Source organism: Mus musculus, chromosome 4 (genome assembly GCF_000001635.26).
Source record: "Mus musculus strain C57BL/6J chromosome 4, GRCm38.p6 C57BL/6J".
NCBI classification, from domain to species: domain Eukaryota; kingdom Metazoa; phylum Chordata; class Mammalia; order Rodentia; family Muridae; genus Mus; species Mus musculus.
Window position 1 is genome coordinate 83,689,011 of NC_000070.6, and position 22,349 is coordinate 83,711,359.

Below are 22,349 nucleotides of genomic sequence, written 5' to 3' on the forward strand. Positions count from 1 at the left end.
TTTAATGCCTATGGAAAACCCTCTGTGTCTTTTGGAACTCTCCATCCTTCCTTTCTCCCTCCTTCCCCCTCTAGTGCTGGGATCAAACCCAGAGTCTTGTGCATGTGAGGTTAGCAATCTACCACCGACCTACATCCCAGCTGCTCCCCTTTCTGAGAACTTAAACTACTTTAAATATCAGGATTGTATATTGATAGCATCACTGTGACTTCTTTCTGACCAGCCTCAGGAAATCTGTGGTCATGTATGCCAACATCAAGAAGTACCTTGTAGTGTAAAGGTATTGCTACCTGTTGTTTATTCTTGGGTTAAAGAATTCATATTCAATAAGTGCTTATTTTTTAAAAGTTGGGCATTTAGAATAAATTCTGAACAATACACAAGCTGTCTACTAGGAGAGAGAGAGTGCGCTCTTGACCTTGTTTGAACAATGACATTTAAAGAATTCAACATTTGAAGGTGTGCTACTGTATGCTATTTGTGCGGCTGTCCCTTTTCAGCCTTATCATTCTCATGTGTAAACTCTGTAGTTTTATGTTAGCACAAGTTAAAGCCATCTAAGAGAAGGGAGCCTCAATTAAGGAAATGCCTCCATAAGATCAGGCTGCCCGCAGGCCTCAGTGGGGCTGAGCAAGCCATGGGGAGCAAGCCAGTAAGCAGCATCCCTCCATAGCCTCCGCCTCAGCTCCTGCCTCCAGGTTCCTGCACTGTGTGCTTCTGTCCTCAGTGCTTTTGATGATGAACTGTTACATGGAACTGCGAGTGAAGTAAACCCTTGCCTCCCTGAGATGCTTTTTAAAAGATGAATTAATTTATTTTATTTATATGAGTACACAGTAGCTGTCTTCAGACACACCAGAAGAGGGCATTGGATCCTCATTACAGATGGTTGTGAGCCACCATGTGGTCACTGGAAATTGAACTCAGGACCTCTGGAAGAGCAGTCAGTGCTCTTAACTGCTGCGCCACCTTTCCAGAGCCCCCCTTAGTTGCTTTTGGTTATGGTGTTTCATTATAGCAGTAGTAACTATAACTAAGACATTGGCTAATAGGAGTTCTTAGCTACTATGTTTGGTACAGAAAAAAGTAACTTGCTTTTGAATATGTAAGTCCTATGAAGATCCATCATTTTATCTCTGTCTTCAATACTGATGCCTTAACAGAACTAAGACGACTTTTTACCTTCTCATGAAACTGGAACCGTGAAGTTGCTTTTTAGAAAGTGCTTACAGTGCTTGACCACTGCTTTCATAAACTTTGATGATGTATTCATAAGCAGTGGGCAGAGACCGCAGTTTTCACATTGCCTCTGTAAATACTGGACAGGTGGCAACCTTTTTGCTTTTGCGATAGTGTTTGCCCACTAGAGATAAATTACCTCTTCTAGATATCCAAATGGTGTGCCTGCAAGAGATCATTTACCTCAAACAGGGGAGGATGCTACTTTCACTGAAGGGCTGAAACATCAATCATTGCGAGAGTAGATTACAGATAGCTGAACTTTTTGGTAGGACTGGTCTAAGAGAAAAATGTCACAATAGAAACAACTGTACTTGATTTGGCTTCTGAATACATCTCTGAGTGTATCCAAAGGGCGATGGACACAAGTAGAGAGTCAGTTCACTTTATTGCACATCTTTTCTATTATTAAAGGAAGACATCTTGGTTGTATTAAAGATAGATGACTCAGACACATCCCTGCTAGTAAGTTGCTACCAGCTTACTTCGTATTGCTTAGTTTAGTACACTTTGTAGAAGTCACAGCTCAAAAGGGCCAAACTCAGAAGCCTGATTGTGTTCAAGACTGAAGTTTCATATTTAGGAAGGTCAAAGCAGTAAGAATTTGTGTTTTTGTTAATAAGAAGTTATTGCTGTATTTTAAAGATCAAAGATGTAGATCTAGCCAGGCCAGGTTTCATATGCCTATGGTACTAGCAGCTTTGAGGCGAAAGCAGGAAGATTCCAAGGCAAGCCTGACCTAGATTGGGAGTTCTAGGTCAGTCTGGGCTCTGTTGTGAGAACTTAGTTAAAAGAAAATGTTAAATTAGTAAAGTTTCTGACATTATTAACATTATTCAGCATTGATGGCTTTATATACTTTATTGTTAATTCACTATTACTCTTTGCTTAAAGGGGGTTTCTCACTCTGTCTGAATGGAAACATTTCATTTAATTAAGAAACGCACTGTAGACATTTAGTTTTCTACGTGGTAATCGTATTTTCAGTAGTAATAGATTTCTGTAATGTTTTCTAATGACTTCTGGTTTTATTACACACAGCATCATAGGTATGCCATCCATGTCTGAATTCTATTATGACAAATAAAGATCAAGCTGGAGACTCCTGAAGTGCCTCACTGTCCCCTCCGGAGTCCTGCCACCTCCAGGGTTAGAATTACTAGGCCAGTCATCAGCTTAGGAATTTGTTAGAAGATGTTAACTGTAGATGTGAAAGTGTGCCTGTCCTATTGGAGAATGTAATTGTGCAACCTGTGATCTGCTTCTCCATACCAGTCACATTATTTATGTTGGAAAAGTGACTGGCAAATGTATTTAGCAAAAAGAAAAAAATTGATTTTAAACGGGCATAAACTTTAAAATGGTTGAGATAAGCCAAGAGGAGGATTTTTAGTGACTTTTGTTCTCTGTCATGAAAATAAACATGTAATCCTGGCACTATAGCAGTTTTTCCTCCTTTATTATACAACTGTATTTCATATGATAAAATGTGAGCTGTATTGTGAAAATGCTTCTTAAAACATAAATTACTTAGTGCTCTGCCTGTAATTTATGATGTTATGCACACACACATAGGATGTATTTTTTTCTAACTTCTTAGCAATTCAGAAGCAGCCTCGTGGGACTGTGTTGTCATTTAGTTTCCCCCTTTATTAGAGGTCAGAGTCTACCAAGCACATCAGTGAGATAGTAAAGTAAAAATAGTATAGCTTAAAATTTAATTGTAGTGGAAATTTTATTTTAAGGTTCTTTTTTTATTAAAAATGTCTTTACCTTTATATTACATAAAAATTTAAAAACAGATCTTGTATTTGCTTAAAAAGTCATTTTTGATATAACATGAAAATTAATATTACTTTCTCTTGGTATTTTTGAATGCATTGTTGAGTTCAGTATTGTTGCAGTTGCTATGAAAGTAAAATGGGATGTGATTGATCCAATAAATATATAAAAATATCTATATATGCTAGCCTGGGATAGTGAAGACACGGCAGCTGGAAATGAAAAAGGACAAATAGAAATATACAGTGCAGCTGAAGACACAGGGAATATGTATATTTGATATTAAATGATGTGTTATATTGAATATAAAGAGAAATTTTATAGTGTTCTTTCACTGAACAGTGAATTATTTACTATATACAGTCAGGTATTGACTTAACACTTCCACATTATGTGTTGAATGCCATCCAATTGTGCTAGTAAAGTTTTTGTCATTCACTACTTTTTAAATCATTTATTATTAACAAAAGAATTGTGTATTTTAATTAAACTCTGCATGACTTTGTCCATGATACTCTTGGAGAATATGTTTATAATGAGTGTCATATAGCATGAAAGTCTACTACCTTATATTCTCTGACATCAATGTACTGGAAACTAATGAATAAAATTTATATGGACAATATTATACTTTTATCAAATTGGCAATTTTTAAAAAATTTTATGTCTTACTCTGGAGCAATGTGGTTTTCAAGTTTTGACTGCTACCTGGCATAGGCAATTTACCCTTCTGTTTATACGTTGAGGAGGAGACTAAATAGAATGCAGTTCAGATTGTAGAACACAGAGTGTCTACGGGGGAGGAGTGTGGAGTACTGCTAAGGCAGCTGTGAGTGCCCTGGGAAACCATTGATTGCCCCTTGGTCACTGTCACCCTTTCACTTTGAACTGTATGTAATTCCACAATTAAGACAATGCGTCTTGATTTGGTAACATTGCCAACATTTTACTGTACTTTAGATAGAAAGAGGATTTAAATGAACTCCAGTAGTAGAGACTGTAGGACTTTTAGTGCCGGGTTTGAATTTGGGGAATCTCTCAGAACTAACCCGCCCACATGGATGGCACCAGAAGCTAAACAGGGGCAGAATAAGACCTGCTTAGAATAGCGAAATGAAGTCACACCACTTTCCTGAAGGCACAAAATAAGCCTACTAGTGGTTATCTGAACTATCAGTTAGTAGGAAGAGTGGTGACGTTTTATTTATCAACATTAGGTATAATTATTAATGACAGCCCTAACAATCAGCTTGCATTGCATACACTGGGACCCTCAAGCCCATTAAATGCAGGGTGATTACTGGAATCCCACGAGGAAATAAGTAATTGTAGTTCTAGAATTTTAGCTGTCCTGGAACGAAGCAAATTGTGTTTGCTAGTCTGAGAACGTATGTGTCATGGTGTCAAGGTCAGAAGCAGTCATAATTAGGAATAGAAGCCTAAGTCATATGAAGTGTTAGAAAAGAAAGGGAAGGTGACTGACTAGCATGACGGTGTCCCCTGCAGTGGTCAGACTGTAAGTTCATGAGGGTTTCTAGCGGAGCACGGTTCCTCAGTGAGTCCTTGCCTGGGCTCAGCGTTTCATTTGAAGCTTGATAGGGAAGGAACTTTTAATGACTGAGAACTGTATAGCTGGAAATCATTCTGTTGAGACCAGCAACACTGTGAAGTTAACACGAGGCAACTCAGATTTTATGCTTTTTTTGTCTTTGAAGATCCAAATTCCAGGATTTGTGGACATTTACTCATAGGTGCAGCCAAGAATTCTTTTGCAAAACTAATGGATAAACTTAGCTCGGCAATGGCAAGCATCCCTCTGCATAGCAGCCGGAGCATAACGTATGTAGAAAAGGATTCTCTGGTTCAGAGGCTGGCCCGGGGGCTTCACAAAGTGAACACGCTGGCCCTGAAGTATGGTTTATGCAGCCATATTCCCATCATGGTACGTGCTATTTCATTTTGTAGTGACTTTAGGATTTGTGAGTTAGAACGTGTTTCAGACTCATAATTCAAATCAATTCTATGTGAATAATTAAGTTTCACAAAGCTTTTAATAAAATAATGCCCCTTGAATACATTTACTTATCTGGTTTAGAAATAGCTAGTATTGTTTGTTTGTATAATGTTTGAGTTACATTTAATTTAGTAAAATACTCATTGCTATTGACTTATTAGTAAATTAATGACTGATGTTTCTAACTGTATTCTTATTTAACAACAGAAAAGCACTGCAGCGTTACAAAAGCAAATATTTGGGTTTACGCAAAGGCTGCACGCAGCTGAGGTTGAGCGCCGCTCCCTGCGCCTCGAGGTGACAGAATACAAACGGACCGTGCACGAGATGAAAAAGGAGCTGGACAAGTCACAGAGTCTGCAAACACAATTAAATGAATTCAAGCACTCTGTAAGCCAACGATGGCCGTGTGATACCTTCCTCTCCATCTCTTCCGTAACACTGATTGTTTGAATATTAGAAATAATTCAAAGTCTCTTGGTTTTAAAATTTTCTGTTATTTTTTTCCTATTTTATTTTTTATTGAAAATAGACTTTTTCAGACAGTAGATCCTGAGTAGTTCCCCCTTCCCCATCGCTTCCCAGAACTCCATTTCCTTGCCTACCCGAATCCTTACCCTTTCTTTGTCTTTTTCATTAGCAAACAGGCCATCTAAAAATAGTAAAACAAACAGAGTAGAGCAAAGCAAGCAAACATACATAAAAAACCAAGCCAAAGAAAAAATACAAGGGACATATAGACACAGAGATACATATGTTCATTCATACAGGAATCCTACAGAACACAACACTTGAAAGTATAATATATAAAGAAAGGACCTGGAAGGTTAAAGACAAAAACCTCCAAAAATGCCATGGAGGCTTTGTGTGTGTGTATATATATGTGTGTGTGTGTGTGTGTGTGTGTGTGTGTGTGTGTGTTGGCCATCGGCTGCTGAGCACAGAGCCTGCCCTTAAGGCTCTGACTACCCAGATTCTTACTAATTAATTAATTAATTAATTATCAGTGTGTGTGTATATGGATGTAAAGTAAAAACTTAAGGGTTTTTTGTCAGTTGGTTGGATGGTGTTTTGCATGGGCAAACATGTGAAGGCGTGTTTTCCTGAAGCTGATGTAGGTCAAAGACCAAGGCAGACTAAATGAAGGAACATTTAGCTGAAACAGACACAAGAAAAAAGATGGTCTGTTAAAACAAACACGTGAAAGGACATGTGTTGAAGGATTCTTTGCTAACAACACACGTTAAGGTTGTTAGCCTTACATTGTGTAGTTGAGTTGCATTTGTCAGGACTCCATAGAGAGAAACAGACCAAAAAACTTCTGGTGGTGTGCTGCAGTTTCTTGCAAGTCGTCCTTTATGTTATGGCATAAAGAATATTCTTTAATTATTCTCTGTGTTGGGTGAGAAAGCTGAATGAGTTCCTAGTTCCGTGCAGATACCTCCTTGCAAGATGTGTATGGGCAAGAGAACAAGTAAGGCGAATCTTGATAATGACTGTGGGAAAAAGAAAAGAAGGCAGCATGACAGTGTGAGTGTGGGTGGGAACTGCCAGACAGAGGGCACTGGGCCTGAGAGGGCCATCTGAGATGGAGCCCACTGAATACACACATAGGGACCATCAGAATACTTACGGGCATTTGAATATCTTTCCTAAACACTTTGAGTCTTTTAATCATCATCTTTACAAAAAGTTTGGAATTTCAAGTGTTAAGATTTTGACTAAAAAGATAACATTAAAAGTATGATTGTTATACTTTAAAAACTAAAGTTTACCTTGACCTTTTATTTTGAGGAAAACAAATTTTGTGTTTTGTTTTATAGTAAATTCTTAGAAATGTTTGCACTATATTGTTTTGCAGATTTACACACACACACACACACACACACACACACACACACACACTCACATTTTTTTTTTCATGTACACTGCGTGAGTGTATGTTTCCAGGTGCCTGTGGAGGCCAGAAGAGGACATCAGATCCCCTGGAGCTGGAGTCCCACATGGCTGTGAACCTCTCCCTCCATCTTGTGGGTGCTGAGAACTGAACTCTGACCTTCTAGAAGAGCAGTAAGTGCTCTTAAGCACAGAGCCATCTCTCCAACCCCATTTATATTCATTATATTGGTAAATGCAGCTCTGAAAGAGCAAATAGAACAGCAATACAATTGGCTTGCGACTGAGTTTTCTCTCTTGTTTTTAAAGAAATTGATCACCCACGAGAAGTTTGAAAGTGCATGTGAAGAACTAAATAACGCATTGCTTCGGGAACAGCAGGCACAAATGTTGCTGAATGAACAGGCCCAGCAGCTGCAGGAGCTGAACTATAGACTTGAATTGCACTCCAGCGAGGAAGCTGACAAAAACCAGACTCTTGGAGAAGCTGTTAAGGTAGACCATCTCTTGTATCATGAGTTGTTTGCTCTTTGCGTGGATCCTGGTGTGTTTGTGTGTGCCATGTATAGCTCCCGGACAGGATCCATAGGTCTGAAATCTTTCTCTGTAAATGGCTTATAAGGATGGTATGGAATGTCATCCCATTGTAATTACAGGCTGTGAGGACATATATGGAAACTGTAAAGGTGGGTTTTAATGACTAGTTGAATACAAAGTATGTGTTTTTCCAGTGATACTTTTTTAAAAGTTTTTTTTTATTGAAAACGATTTTTATATAATATATTCTGATCATGGTTCCTCTCCCCCATTTGCTCTCAAATCTTCCCCAGCAGCCTAGCTACCAAGTCCATATCTTTATTTCTCTTTCTTTAGAAAACTAAGGCAAGCAAAAAAACCAAAACCAGAATAATGAGAAAAGGGAAAAAAAAACTCCACAAGAACCATCTCTCCACAGTATACAAACACAAGTTCAGAAACCATAATATATAAGTAAAAGATCAGTAAGATAAAAATGCCCAAACAAAACCATCTGAGTGAAAACGTCTACAAAAATATCATTGAGTTCATTTTGTGTTGACTGTCTACTACCTGCCCTCAGGTGTGGTTGATTTATGTAGTAAGATTCTATTGGAAAAACCTAATTTTTCCTTTGCAAGTGAATGTCAGTTGGAGAATGTTTCTTGCTAGGGATAGGAGTCTATGCCTGCTTCTCCCTCTGAGCATTGAGATCCTGTTTGACTTGAACCTTGCCCTCCCTGAGCATGCTGCCACAGCCTGTGAGTTCATGTTTGCTTCAGTCCTGTTGTGTCTGAGGAGCCACTATTTCCTTAGTGTCCTCTTTCCCCACTGGCTTTTACATTCTTTGTGTATCCTCTTCCACATAGCTCCCTGAATCCTGAGGGGAGGGGTTTGATGAAGACAATCTCATGTAGGATTGAATCTTCAAAGTTTCTTACTCTCTGCACAGGGGTCTCTGTATTACTTTGTATCTACTATAAGAGGAAGTTTCTCTGTTGATGGCTTACCCAGGCACTGATCTATGGGTATAGCAGAATACCATTAGGCGTTAGTTTTTTGCAATGTTTATTTGGTTTCCCTATAGGCCCATGTCCACCTAGGTAGTGTCAGGCATGGTTTCCATCTTGTAGAGAGTGATTGGTTACTCCCACAACATATGTACCACTATGCATACCATGAAGGCAGGTCACTCGAGTAGATTTCAGGGTTGGAAGCTGGATTGGTAGTTACTTTTCTCCTCTGATAGTATTCAGAGTACCATCTAGTACCATGAATACTAACTAGTCAGTAGGGGTGAAGTCTCTAGTTAGGCACCAGCTCAGCTTCTCTGTGTTTAATGAGATATGTGAATGCTGTCTTCAGCAATAGGGCTTACCGCCAGTTTGTGATAAATAATTTGGCCACATATCCTATTCTGTCAAATCTTTCTCTAATTTGTCACTTTTTTTCCTGCCCCTCAATCAGATGCCACTTTCAAATATGGCTGTTTCCTTCTACAGACTAATCTTACCTTCATTGTTAGGGATTAAAGGTATGTACTAAGGGCATGTCTGTATCCAGCCAGATCACACTGTAATCCAGAGTGTATCTGCATTCTGGCCAGATCATATAGACTTAGAAGACCAAAGATGTCTTTATAGACATCTTTGGATGTGAGCCCTTGCCAGAGAGGCCCATGTCTCTCGGTTAAAATTCCTCTACACTCTTAACTCTTTCTCCCTCTCCCTATTTAATCCTCCTGTTCCTGTCTCCCCCATCTTTCCATAACTACATATTCTATTTCTCCTTTCTTGGATGCCCCTAGCTCTTTACTGTACACCTAACTTCAGTGGTGATATGAATTGTTGAATGCCTATCAAAAGCTTAAGAGCTAGCATTCACACATAGGAGAATGCATAAATACTTGCATTTGGTGGTGGTGGGGGGGCTAGATTACCTCCCTCAGGACGAATTTTCCTTTGATTTGTGATTTTTCTCCTTCCTCTATTCCTATTTTCTTATATTTGTCTTTTCATAGTGTCCTAGATTTCTTGGATATTTTGTGACTGAATGTTTTTAGATTTAACATTTTTCTTTTTGACTGAGGTATCCATTTCTTCTACCTTCAGTGCCTGAGATTCTATCTTCCCTGTTTTGTAGTCTGTTGGTGAGGCTTGCCTCTGAGATTCTTGTTTGACTTCTTAAAACTTTCACTTCCAGTTTTATTTTTGTTTGGGTTTCTTTAATGATTCTGTTTCTTTGCATTCTCCTTTTATACCACGAGCTGTTTTCATATTTTATTTTACTGTTTGTGTTTTCACAGACTTCTTTCATATCTTTTTCATTCACATCTTCCTCAAGGTCCTTGAACATACTCAAAATTGTTTTGAAGTCCTTGCCTTGTTCTTGAGCTATAATACACTTCTCAGGGCCTACTGAAGCAGGGTTACAGTAGGGGCATATTGTTTTGGCTGTTAAATTTTGTGTATTTTGTGCTGGTGTCTAGCCTTTTGGAGTTAGGATGATTGAGGTGATTCTAGGTGCTCAGGTCTGGTCTAGTCTTTGTTGAGTGGGTGCTCTGTTGATTAATTTTTGTGGCCCATTCTAGATCTTAGGAAAATGTGGTAGCTGTTGGTGGCCTAGCAGAGAATGCTTCTTTAGCTTGTTGGGTGGCAGAGGGCTAGAGATGGGCTAGGAGAAAGGCTGAGAGGGGCTTCAGGACAGATCTTTGGGGATCCTGTCCACACCATCAGGCAGGCCCCCAGGGAGCTGGAGATTCGGTGGGAGGAGAGCCTCCTACAAGTACTGTGCAGCGAGACAAAGGGTGATCTGGAGAAACAGGGATGAAAGGGCTAAGGGACTCTGGGTCTGCACCAAGTATCCAGTGAATGGCTTTAGGTGGGAGGAGGGCCACCTGCAAGCAGGCTGTTACAGGGATGAGGGTGAGAATGGAGCTGGTAATGCTGGACTGGAAGGAGATGTGATTCACCTACCTGAATCCTAGCTGTTTGGCCACTCTGATCTCAGGTAGATGTTTTTAGGCATCAGGGGCTGACACGAAGGAATGGGGATGGGATAGAAGGGAGGGCTGAGAGCGTCCACGGGAAGGAGCAAAGCTGCATGTGTACCAAGGTCTGGCAGAGTCCCCATTAATGGGTTTTGAAATTGGATTATTTAATATATGTAACATTTTTACTTTTTTTCCTTTTTGATTGACAGCATTTATATACTTGTGGTTGGAAAGATTGTGTTGTGTACAGAACTTTTCCTGGGGAGATGCAACACACATGTCTACACATCCTGGTTAGGGAACCCACAATTGATCAAAGTGTGGATACTACCAGAGTCCAACATGGTGAACCAATGAGTTTTAATGAGGTTACTTACAGGAGTATGGATGGGGGTTACTAAAAGAGCAGAAATGACTCAAAGACAGCTGCATCACCAAGGCCCACCCCAGCATGGGTGACATTTCATAAAGCTGGGAACCTGGAGCATGCTGCACAGCCTGTAGGCACCTCAACAGGTTGGAGAGTGTTCTTCTAAGTGACTTGGGTCTAAACGTCTTCTAGGCAGCTGGTCTGGAATCGGCATCTTCTTTGCAGCTTTTGCTCTTCTGAGAGTCTTCTTGGCAGTTTGGTTTGGCTAAGAGTCTTTTCTTCAGCTTGGTTTATCTGAGAGTGACTGTCACCACCTTTATTGCTTACTCTGGGAGGGAGGGGCCTAGTAAATCTGGTTGGTCTTCCTGAAGCTAATTGGACTTGTTTATCTCTCTGCTTAAAGAGCTTCCTGATGGAATTTTTCAATTCGGAGGAAACTGTTATACCACAGATAGCTCAGTGGTAAACTGCTTTCCAAGTGAGAAGCAGAGCTTGATCCTCAGCACCCAAGTTAAAAAGCCAAGTGTGCTGGCATGCTTGTAATGACGTGCTGACGAGGCAGAAACAGTTGGATTCCTGGTCCTTGCTGGCCAGCCAGAATTGCCTAATCAGTGAACTCAGGCTAGTGAGCAGTGCTATGTCAAAAAGCAAAGTGACAGGCCTGAGAAATGACACCAGTGCTCTGAATTCATATATGTATAGATCCATGCATATCCTTGTGGGATACAGGGTAATATTTAAAAAACAAATGCATAACTGTAGAAGGATCAGCATAATTAATGTATTTATTATTTACATATTTCTTTGTAGTCACATCATTTAACATCCACTCTTTTAGTAATTTTGAAATAACATTATTAACTATAGTCACTAAAGAAAGTAGTACCAGGATTTATTCTTCATGTCTGGCTATAACCATTTAACCAGCACTCTCCCCTTTCTAGACTGAGTTTAAGAAGGGACATATCTGTATTTTATTAAGTTAAGTTATTGTTAATAAATTCAGATTTATCCCATATTCTTTTTCATCTTCATTCATTCCCCCCCCTCAGAGAAGTATAAGCTATTTATATCTAAATATTTATATACTTATCTGTAATTTCTTAATCAAGACTAACTCTTAGATGAGGAATTACTTGGTGAAAAGCCACAAACTATTAGATATGGCAGAACTGAAGTGTGCAGGCAGGAGAGTGCAGAATCTGTGGCCCTGAGCATCTGAGTGGTAAACTCCTCTAGTTTCCGATTAAATTAAAAAAAAAAAATGGCCTCCAAAAAAATTACATTGCAAAAAATGAGAAAGAAACAAAACGGAAAGACTAAAACGGTTGAAGAGGCAGAGCCTGAAGAATTTGTGGTAGAGAAAGTAATGTCGTATAGTGAATGGGAAGGCGGAATATGTCCTGAAGTGGACGGGGTTCACAGATGCTGATAATACTTGGGAACCAGGAGAAAAATTTAGATTCTCCAAAGTTAATTGAAGCATTTTCTTTCTTTCTTTCTTTCTTTCTTTCTTTCTTTCTTTCTTTCTTTCTTTCTTTCTTTCTTTCCTTCCTTCCTTCCTTCCTTCCTTCCTTCCTTCTTTCTTTCTTTCTTTCTTTCTTTCTTTCTTTCTTTCTTTCTTTCTCTTTCTCTCTCTCTCTCTCTCTCTCTCTCTCTCTCTCTCCCTCCCTCCCTCCCTCCCTCCCTCCCTCCCTCCCTCCCTCCCTCCCTTCCTTCCTTTCTTTCTTTTTTTTTTTGTTTTTCTCGAGACAGGGTTTCTCTGTGTAGCCCTGGCTGTTCTGGAACTCACTCTGTATACCAGGCTGGCCTTGAACTCAGAAATCCACCTGCCTCTGCCTCCTGAGTGCTAGGAATAAAGGCGTGCACCACCACTCCCCAGCTAATTGAAGCATTTTTTAATTCTCAAAAAGCTGGTAAAGAAAAAGATGGTACAAAAAGGAAATCTTTATCCGACCGTGAATCTGATGATAACAAATCGAAGAAGATGAGAGATGCTGCTGACAAACCAAGGGGCTTTGCCAGAGGTCTTGATCCTGAATGAATAGTTGGTGCCACAGCAGTGGAGAATTAGTGTTTCTCATGAAGTGGAAGGACTCGGATGAGGCTGGCTTGGTGCTGCCAAAGGAGGCGAACATGAAGCGTCCTCAGATGGTCACTGCCTTCTACGAGGAGCGGCTGACTTGGCATTCTTGTCCCAAAGATGAAGTACAATAATTGTTTGCATTTATATCTATATATCTATATAGATCTCTCTATATAAAATCTGGATCTTGGGTTTTGAATTACTAGGGTAGAAAAAATAGCATTCTAATGAAAATCAAGTTTGATATGCTGGTTTTGAAAGTATTGACAGTAGTTGGGATATTTTTGGTTTTTGTTCTGCATCAAAAGGCACTGATTCCTTTGAGCAAGTAAGAGCTTTCTGTAGTTGCTTCCTTTAACAATAGAATATTTGATACCATGTTGTATTTCCTCAGCTTTGAAGAACAGCTTTTCTTTTTTTCCTCTTTTTTTTTAATTGGGTATTTATTTCATTTTCATTTCCAATGCTATCCCAAAAGTCCCCCCCCCACTCCCCCCCCCCACTCCCCTACCCACCCACTCTCACTTCTTGGCCCTGGCGTTCCCCTGTACTAAGGCATATAAAGTTTGTACGACCAATGGGCCTCTCTTTCCACTGATGGCCGACTAGGCCTTCTTCTGATTCATATGCAGCTAGAGACACAAGCTCCCGGGGGGGAGGGGGGTATTGGTTAGTTCATATTGTTGTTACACCTATAGGATTGCAGATCCCTTCAGCTCCTTGGGTACTTTCTCTAGCTCCTATATTGGGAGCCCTGTGATCCATCCAATAGCTGTCTGTGAGCATCCACTTCTGTGTTTGCCAGGCCCCGGCATAGTCTCACAAGAGACAGCCATATCTGGGCCCTTTCAGCAAAATCTTGCTAGTGTATGCAATGGTGTCAGCGTTTGGAAGCTGATTATGTGATGGATTCCCGGATATGGCAGTCTCTAGATGGTACATCCTTTTGTCTCAGCTCCAAACTTTGTCTCTGTAACTCCTTCCATGGGGGTTTTGTTCCCAATTCTAAGAAGGGGCAAAGTGTCCACACTTTGGTCTTCATTCTTCTTGAGTTCCATGCGTTTAGCAAATTGAATCTTATATCTTGGGTATTCTAAGTTTCTGGGCTAATATCCACTTATCAGTGAGTACATATTGTGTGAGTTCTTTTGTGATTGGGTTACCTCACTCAGGATGATGCCCTCCAGGTCCATCCATTTGCCTAGGAATTTCATAAATTCATTCTTTTTAATAGCTAAGTAGTACTCCATTGTGTAAATGTACCACAATTTCTGTATCCATTCCTCTGTTGAGGGGCATCTGGGTTCTTTCCAGCTTCTGGCTATTATAAATAAGGCTGCTATGAACATAGTGGAGCATGTGTCCTTCTTACCGGTTGGAACATCTTCTGGATATATGCCCAGGAGAGGTATTGCGGGATCCTCTGGTAGTACTATGTCCAATTTTTTGAGGAACCGCCAGACTGATTTCCAGAGTGGTTGTACAAGCTTGCAATCCCACCAACAATGGAGGAGTGTTCCTCTTTCTCCACATCCTCCCCAGCATCTGCTGTCACCTGAGTTTTTGATCTTAGCCATTCTGACTGGTGTGAGGTGGAATCTCAGGGTTGTTTTGATATGCATTTCCCTGATGATTAAGGATGTTGAACATTTTTTCAGGTGCTTCTCAGCCATTCGGTATTCCTCAGGTGAGAATTCTTTGTTTAGCTCTGAGGAAGAACAGTTTTTCTTAAACGCTGGGGAGAATTTACAGTCATTACTCAAGTCAGAACTTATTTTTAACTGGGACACAGTAGGACCATTCTGGGTTTTTTGTTTGTTTGTTTGTTTGTGGTGTATGCATAAAACACTTACATAACTTGTTTGTTTTGTCTTGTTTTTAATACTCAAAAGAATTGAAGATGAAAATACAATTTGACGAGATTCTCTCATTGTGAACATTTTCCTGAAATCATAACCTTTCAGATTAAGCAGATTCTGCAATTTATTGGATAGTTTATAGGCAACCACATCAGAATTGATGTATGATCACGTAAATACAGTGCTTTATTTACAGAATGTTGTCTACTTCCCCTTCAGAAAATGGAATTAGACAAAGTAATAATGTGATTTAATAACAAGACTTGGGTCAAGTGTGGTGGCGCATGCCTTTAATCCAGCACTCTAGAGGCAGATGGAGCTCTGATTTAAGAGGCCAGCTGGTCTGCAGAGGCAGGTCCAGGTCGGCCATTCTGTGTAAAGGTTCCTCTGATGAACCATCCCTTTGTAGAAAGTTAAAGTCTCTACTAAAAGGTTATGATTCATGAAATCTGTTTGATGTGGAAATAGAAATGTGGTTGGAGCTGACGTTGGCAATTTAAGACCCGCTGACTAAGTGAGTGAGCAAAATTTGCTAATATCAATTAATGACCTGCATACTCTTTCTTTACCCTGACTCATTCCGTACTGGTAGGATCAATCTTTTCAGTATTTGGGTTCTGGTTCAATGAGCTAGAAAAGTAACTTTGTAGTATCAGAATGCCATCCAACTATATATTTACTTTATTGTAAATAATGGTGAACAGTGGTCAACAAATAGTTTTATATTCCTTAAAAAAGCCACAAACTATTTTATTTTTGAGATAGAGTCTTGCCATAAAAGTCCAGACTGACCTTGACATCATGATTCCCATGTGTTAGTCTTCCGAGCACAGAAATTACAGGCGTGCGCCGCCACACCTGGGCTCCCCTGGACATGTTTAAAGTGCAGTATTATCAGTTGGCGCACAGCAAGTCTTTATTGAATGACATTAGTTCTTAGCTGTTTGAGAACTATGCAGTTGTCCAACCTGGCAATTACTATTTCTATAGTTTTTGCCAACTTAATACACATGTTTGTTATTTTAATTTATATTTTTTTGATTATTAATCAAGTTCAGCACTTTTGCAAGTATACTTGTCATTAAATATTTTTGCGCTTCATATACTATAAATAGGTAATATAATTGACGGAGTCATACGGGAGTCTCTCTGTAAGTGTTGGCACTCATGTTCATGTATCATATCTTCCAGCTGAGAGAGTTCTTATGTTAGTTTCTTTAAAATATGAGTCGTTTAAATATTGTTGTCAGGAGTGGAAAATTGTTTAATTACTATCTCTTAATTAAAACTAGCAGGTGGTAATGTAAAAATGTTCTCTTGTGGGAGGTAGCATGGTTCAGTGGAAAAAACCAACTGGCCTTGGAACAGGGATTCTCTAATTCAAATCCCAGTTCTGTCACTCGAGCAATCTACTTAACCTTTCTCAGCCTTTCTTTCTCCTGCAGAGACAGGGATAATGATACCTAAGTTACAGGATTTTCCTGAGACTAAATTAAGATACCATTTGAAAGCAATTATATACTTGGTAAATATTCTTCGGTGGTTTTCATAAGACTTTAAAACAATACGATTTGTGTCTTTGTATTTATAAAATAAAACATACTCATGAATAGAAGATACAGAAAATACAGATGAATAAAAACGTTACCTATGATATAGTATCTGAAAGTCGTTACACCTTAAGGATTTTAGTTTAGTTGTTTCTTTATGTTTACTTATTGATTATTTAGTGTGTATGGCTGTGTCAGGTGGTGGGAGGAAAGAACAACCCCACAAGTTGTCCTCTGACCTGCACATTCAAGCAGTGGTATATATGTGCCCACACACATACATGATATACACACATAATAAATAAATGTAAAAAAAAGGACATTTGTTTTTGTGTTTTAGTTGGATTTTTGAAGAGTGTCAATGGAATTTTATTCCTAGATTATACATATCTTAAAAATCATGAATTAATAGCCACCAAATTGTAAGGAAATATAAAAAAAGAAAAAATTCAACATATATTTATATATATTTTCATAGTAAGAACCCCTCAAAAGGAATATACTGGCTGATTTTTATCTTTTCCATAAAAAGCCAGAATGATCCTCTTAAAATATGGTTAATATATATTGCCAATACAAGCATCAGGAACTGAACCCCAATGCTGTTCAACTGTATCAAAGTAAAACCAGTGAACACTTAAGCAAGAGACTGACTATTAAGGCCATACATCACTAACAGAACTAGACAAAGTGCTCCTAACTCTTAAGTAATATTGTCTTGTTCTCTTTACTCTAAGTGAAAGATACTAACATAATTCCATCCCTAAGTCTTTGAAAAGCAAATCTGGTAATTTAAAAATTAAAAGGAATGTGAAATAATATTGAAGCTACCTTAACTTTAGGAACTAAAAATAAAATTCTGCATATCATTTGACTACATGAAAGATACGCAGGTAAGACCACAAACCCCTATCCCCGGAAGGCTTCATCTCTCCAAAATACAGGTGGGTAAGAATGTAGATAGAACTCTTAAACGCCACTCTGTCTTTAGCTAGTCTGGGCTTTAAGAGTATGCATGGGCATTTCAGGTTTTATTAGCTGAATGAGGACATTTTGAATTCTCTTAAAAGTCACCTGATTATTAAATAACAATGTTTATTTTTAAAACTAACAATTTGTTGCGTCTTATTACACATTACACATTCCTAAAGGTGCAGCTCTGATGTCTGTGAGCTGTGGACCACGTATTCTGTTCTCAGTTCTGTAGCACAGAACACTGATTAGAAATGTAAAGAGATACCCACATCGACATTCTGTTTTTGTTTTTCCAACTGATTCAGGTGTCCATTGAGTGATGTATCTCTTAAATGTTGGGGGAGTGGCGTGTCAGAACCTGTGATCTGGCTTCTGTTTTGTCCATAGCTTAGATTTGTTCCATTGTTAAAACACCCCAAATGGTGTGACACATACTCATGCATAAACTATTAAAATGAGCATGTTTGTGTTTATATTGTTTTCAACACTGCCAAGGTGCTATGGAAAATTCAAATTACAAAATTAGAAAAAATAAAATTATTGAAAAACAAAAACAAAAAGAAAACCCAAAACAAACAAACAAAAATCACGAATTGATGTTGGATATTGAAAAATGTATTCCGTGAACTCATTGAGATAATTGTATGTTTTTTCTTTCTTACTACATTATGTTATGTTAAACTGCATCATGCTATGGCCTGTGAGCTAAGGATTTTTACATACTTGAAAAATTGCAAGCAAACATAAAACAAAAGAGTAAGTAATAAAGACAGTTCATGGCTCAGTCCTACATGGAGTGGTGGTGCCTTAGTCCTTTCTTTGGTTGCTGTAACACCACAGGCTTGGTAATTCATACAAACAGAGATTTATTTTTCAAGTTCTACCATGAAGGTGAGGCATGTGGTGAAGGCCTTTCTGCACCATCCTGTGGCCCAGTGCAGAGTGGGAGACAGCACGGGTGCAGGAGAAAGGGAAGGTGGCCAAACGTCCTTTTAAGGAGTTCACTTCCACGACAACTAATCTAGTCCCTTGATAGTGACATTAATCCTTTCATGAGGATAGAGTCTCCATGATCCAATACCTTAAAAGATTTTCAGTTTTTCAATATAAGCATGTTGGAAATTAATTTTCTAACACATTTAAATGATGGTAAGTGGAAGCTCTGTACAGACAGTATAACAAGTGAAGTTTGTGGTAAACAACCTGGATTAAAGACAGAGGATATTTCAGTATTGGAAATAAGGAAGCAGGAAAGGAAGTCTAAATATAAATAGCTCATTGGAGCTTGCAGACAGGTTGTAGGCTAGAATTGATAATCAAGACAGGAAAATTTGGGCCTTATAACTCATGACTTAGAGAACATGTATTTTCATGGCGCTAGAAGTCAGGCAGGGCTCCTGTGAGAGCATATTTACTGGACATGTGGGACCTTGGCAGCTGCTCTGGGGACTGGGTAGGAAATATGTCACTAAAACACAGACTCCACAGTCTTTCCACATACAGATATAGAATCTTAGTATATGCTACCATGATGATTCAAGGATGATTTAGCTGAGAAATTACCTTGAAAGTGGTCTAGCTTTTATATTCCTATAAAGAGCCTGGAAATCATTAAACAAGGATGCTACTGTAGGGTTGAGAACAAAGAATTTAGCATCACAAGTCACATGATTGAACATCAAATAAGAAAATCTATACCTCAAGTGGTACGAATATAAAATGTGCTGGTCAAGTCTTTAAATATTATAAAATATAATAGTAATTTCTTATATTAGTTAATTGTCGGGTATTGAAAAACATTGGAAAATAAAAATCATTGACCTCCACAGATACTTGTTTATTTTGTAATTTTATTATTTTACTTTTTTATTATTTTACTTGTTTATTTTATTCTCAGTTAAATTCTTGCAAGTTGAATCTAAGAGCACATCAAATGATTATCTACTGTGATCTAGTAGACTTCATCACAAGGATGTAGGGATGGCACAATATTTGTAAAGTGATAAATGTATTACAGTGTATAAACAAACTGAAAGAAAAAAAAACCCCACATGATCATCTCAGTCTTTGATAAAATACAACATCCCTCCATGATAAATGTCCTGGAGAGACTAGGAATACAAGGGGCATACCTCAATATAACATAGAGTGTATTTACAGCAAGCCCACAACCAATATCAACCTAAACAGCAGCAAACCTAAAGCATTTCTACTAAACTCAGCACCAAGACAAGGCTGTTCACTGTCTCCATATTTATTCAATATAGTACTTGAAGTCTTAGATTATTAAAACAACCGAAGGACAATAAGGGAACACAAATAAGAAAGGAAGAAGTCAAAAGTATCTTTATTTGTAGATGGTATGATTGCATATATAAATGACCCCAAAAGCCCTACCAGGAAACTCATACAGCTGATAAACATTTTAGCTAAGTAGCAAGATCCAGAATTAACCCCCAGATCAGTAGCCTTCCCATATAAAAATGGCAAATGAAAAAAGAAATTCGTGAACTGTTGCCTTTCACAAAAGCCTCAAATAATATCTCAGCACAATCCTACCCAATCAAGTGAATAAACAGATGACATGTGGGCAACAGTAACTGAACTCAGTGTGTGTTACACACACGCACACACACATACACACACACACACACACACACACACACACCAACTATACAAGAGGAGGTTGTAAATTTCAGAGTGGGTGGTGGGTGGCATATAGGAGGAGTTGGAGAAGGGAGAGGGAAAGGTGTAGAGATGGTGTTAATATAGTGTGTTCTTCTATGAAATTCTCAAACAATTAATTGATCATGGTTATGTATATTGAAGTTTGTTTCAGCTATAAAGAACAAAGTCAGGTTTTCAGGACAATAGACATAACTAAAGACAATCATTAAGTGAATCAAGTCAGTCTCACAAAGACAAATCTATATCTTCTCTCATTTGTGGGTCCTAGATTTCATAATATATTATGCACACATACACACTCATATATACATATGTAAATATATAATACATGTGTACACACACATATGTATATAACATGAAATTAGAAATATAACTGCATATGGAGACAGGAGAAATAATAGGGAGGCGAGAAAAGAGGGCAAAAGAGTGAGAACCCAAAAGTAATTTATATACTTGTATGAAAATATCCTTATGTAACCCAGTTCGTGAATATATGTTAATGAAAAGAAAAAATATATAGGAAGCAATTTAAGCATCTTTTAATGGACACACCCAGAGTATAATAATAATGTCTATCATATAATTCATTTTCATGAGGCAGGATTACTGCCATCATTACTTAATTTAGAATCTTATCTTTTTTTAAACTTTAATCCCATATGTTTTTATCTTCATAATGGGTTACACTATTGAGACCTACAGGGTAGTCAATTATAGTTGAAGGTCAAGGAAGAAGAATTAAGAAAGCAACAGTGTTTATATCTCTTCATAAATAATAGCTTAGCAGAAAATTCAATTTAGAAGCTGAAAGATTCATAAAATGACATTCTCAGTTTTGTTAACCTGAACAACAGAAAAACACAAAACCTGTCTTCTTAGTTTAAGCTTATGTGCTGTTGTTTTCAAAGTGCATATTTTCATAGGTAACTAAATATTGTTTTCATCCTTAAATTTGTTCTCAGTTGTTATTTGAAATGAAAACTATCACTTCTTAATTGAGCATTTTGATTAGATTACATTTTAAACATTATTTAAAGTATTTTATATTATGTAGTTCAACTTACTTTGCACAATTATTTTATAGGCATCTTAGCTTGTCTTTTGTAACCAAGCACGCTTATTATAAAATTAACAAACAAAATCCTTTATGCAGTCTCACTTATCATTTGTATATAACCATTATTAAAAATTCCCCAATCAATCTAGAGAGATGCTGTATTTTGTGTTCAGTTTTTTAGGTAGCAGAGGCATTGTTTTCATTAGCATGTAAAAGCCTCCTCTGGCACAGGTTGGATTATAGAGTGGAGGTATGCTAAAGCAGAAACAAAGACATGAGGAGGTCACAGTAGACGCCTGACTGAATGACGCTGCTTACAGCAGGGCAGCAGGAGTCAGAGCTGAGGCTCTGCTTCGCTTTGGAAGGTAGACATGAGGGATGTGAGTTAAGGACCATCCTTTAGCATCCGGGCTTATGGATTTGCCATTCAGGAACAGTTATTGGGATTACTTAAAACTTAGGTTTGTTTTTTTTTTTAGATAACAAAAATATTAAAAATCCTTCAAAGTATATTTATACAATATTTTGTCTCATGAATGTGCTACAATGTGTTTAATCATTTTCCTGTTGATGGATAGTCATGTTGTTGGATAGTCATGTTGTAGCATTTTTCAGTATTAAAACTTCAGAGTACACTTTCTGATTATCCATCACCAAATGGTCGGCTCTAAAAACATACATACGAGAAACAGTAAGCAGACGGAGCCGGCTGTATGTATGCATTTGGTTCCCTCCCTCGCTCCCCTTCCCCACTCTGTGTGTGTGTGTGTCTGTGTATAGAAGAAGCCATGAATTTGAAAGAGAATAGGAAGGTCTATGGAAGGATTTGGAGAGAAGGAAAGGGAAGGGGAAAATGATGTAATTATATTACAATGTCAAAAACCACGAAAGTAAATAAACCCCCCATTCTGACGCAGCTAATTCTGTGCTCATGACTTTAATCCCAGCACTTGGGGACAGAGATAGGCATCTCACTGTGACATTTAGTCTAGCCTGCTCTAATATTTCAAACAAAACAAACACTTCAGATGAACATCATGTTGATTATATACTCAGAAAAGATCTCTCAAGCAGGGGAATTACTGAGTCAAAGATACTGGTGTATTTTTTTTTTCCTTTAAATCGTTGGATAGGGCTTTTATTTTAGGTCCCATATTTTTCTTCACATGTGTAGGAACACCCCTCTAGTCCCATACTTATTTGTATTAGGTATTAATATTACAATACCAGAAGCAGCACAACAAAATCAAGATATTCCAACAGACCAGAAAAGCATGTTGTCCCATTTTTCATTAATCATAAAAAGGAGCAATGTGTTTCCCCCC

General features: G+C 38.2%; 1 protein-coding gene and 1 pseudogene across 7 annotated transcripts in view; both read left to right on the plus strand.

The window, feature by feature from the left end:
* The window catches only part of Ccdc171 (coiled-coil domain containing 171), a 340,735-nt gene that overhangs the window by 163,602 nt on the left and 154,784 nt on the right, over positions 1 to 22,349 (plus strand). For all 7 annotated transcript variants that reach the window (XM_006537992.3, XM_006537991.3, NM_001355378.1 and 4 more), the window contains 3 exons: positions 4,737 to 4,963; positions 5,243 to 5,425; positions 7,241 to 7,426. In XM_006537992.3, the coding sequence (XP_006538055.1) occupies positions 4,737 to 4,963; positions 5,243 to 5,425; positions 7,241 to 7,426 (596 nt within the window). The remainder of the gene's footprint in view (positions 1 to 4,736; positions 4,964 to 5,242; positions 5,426 to 7,240; positions 7,427 to 22,349) is intronic.
* Cbx3-ps3 (chromobox 3, pseudogene 3) lies at positions 11,970 to 15,485 on the plus strand (annotated as a pseudogene).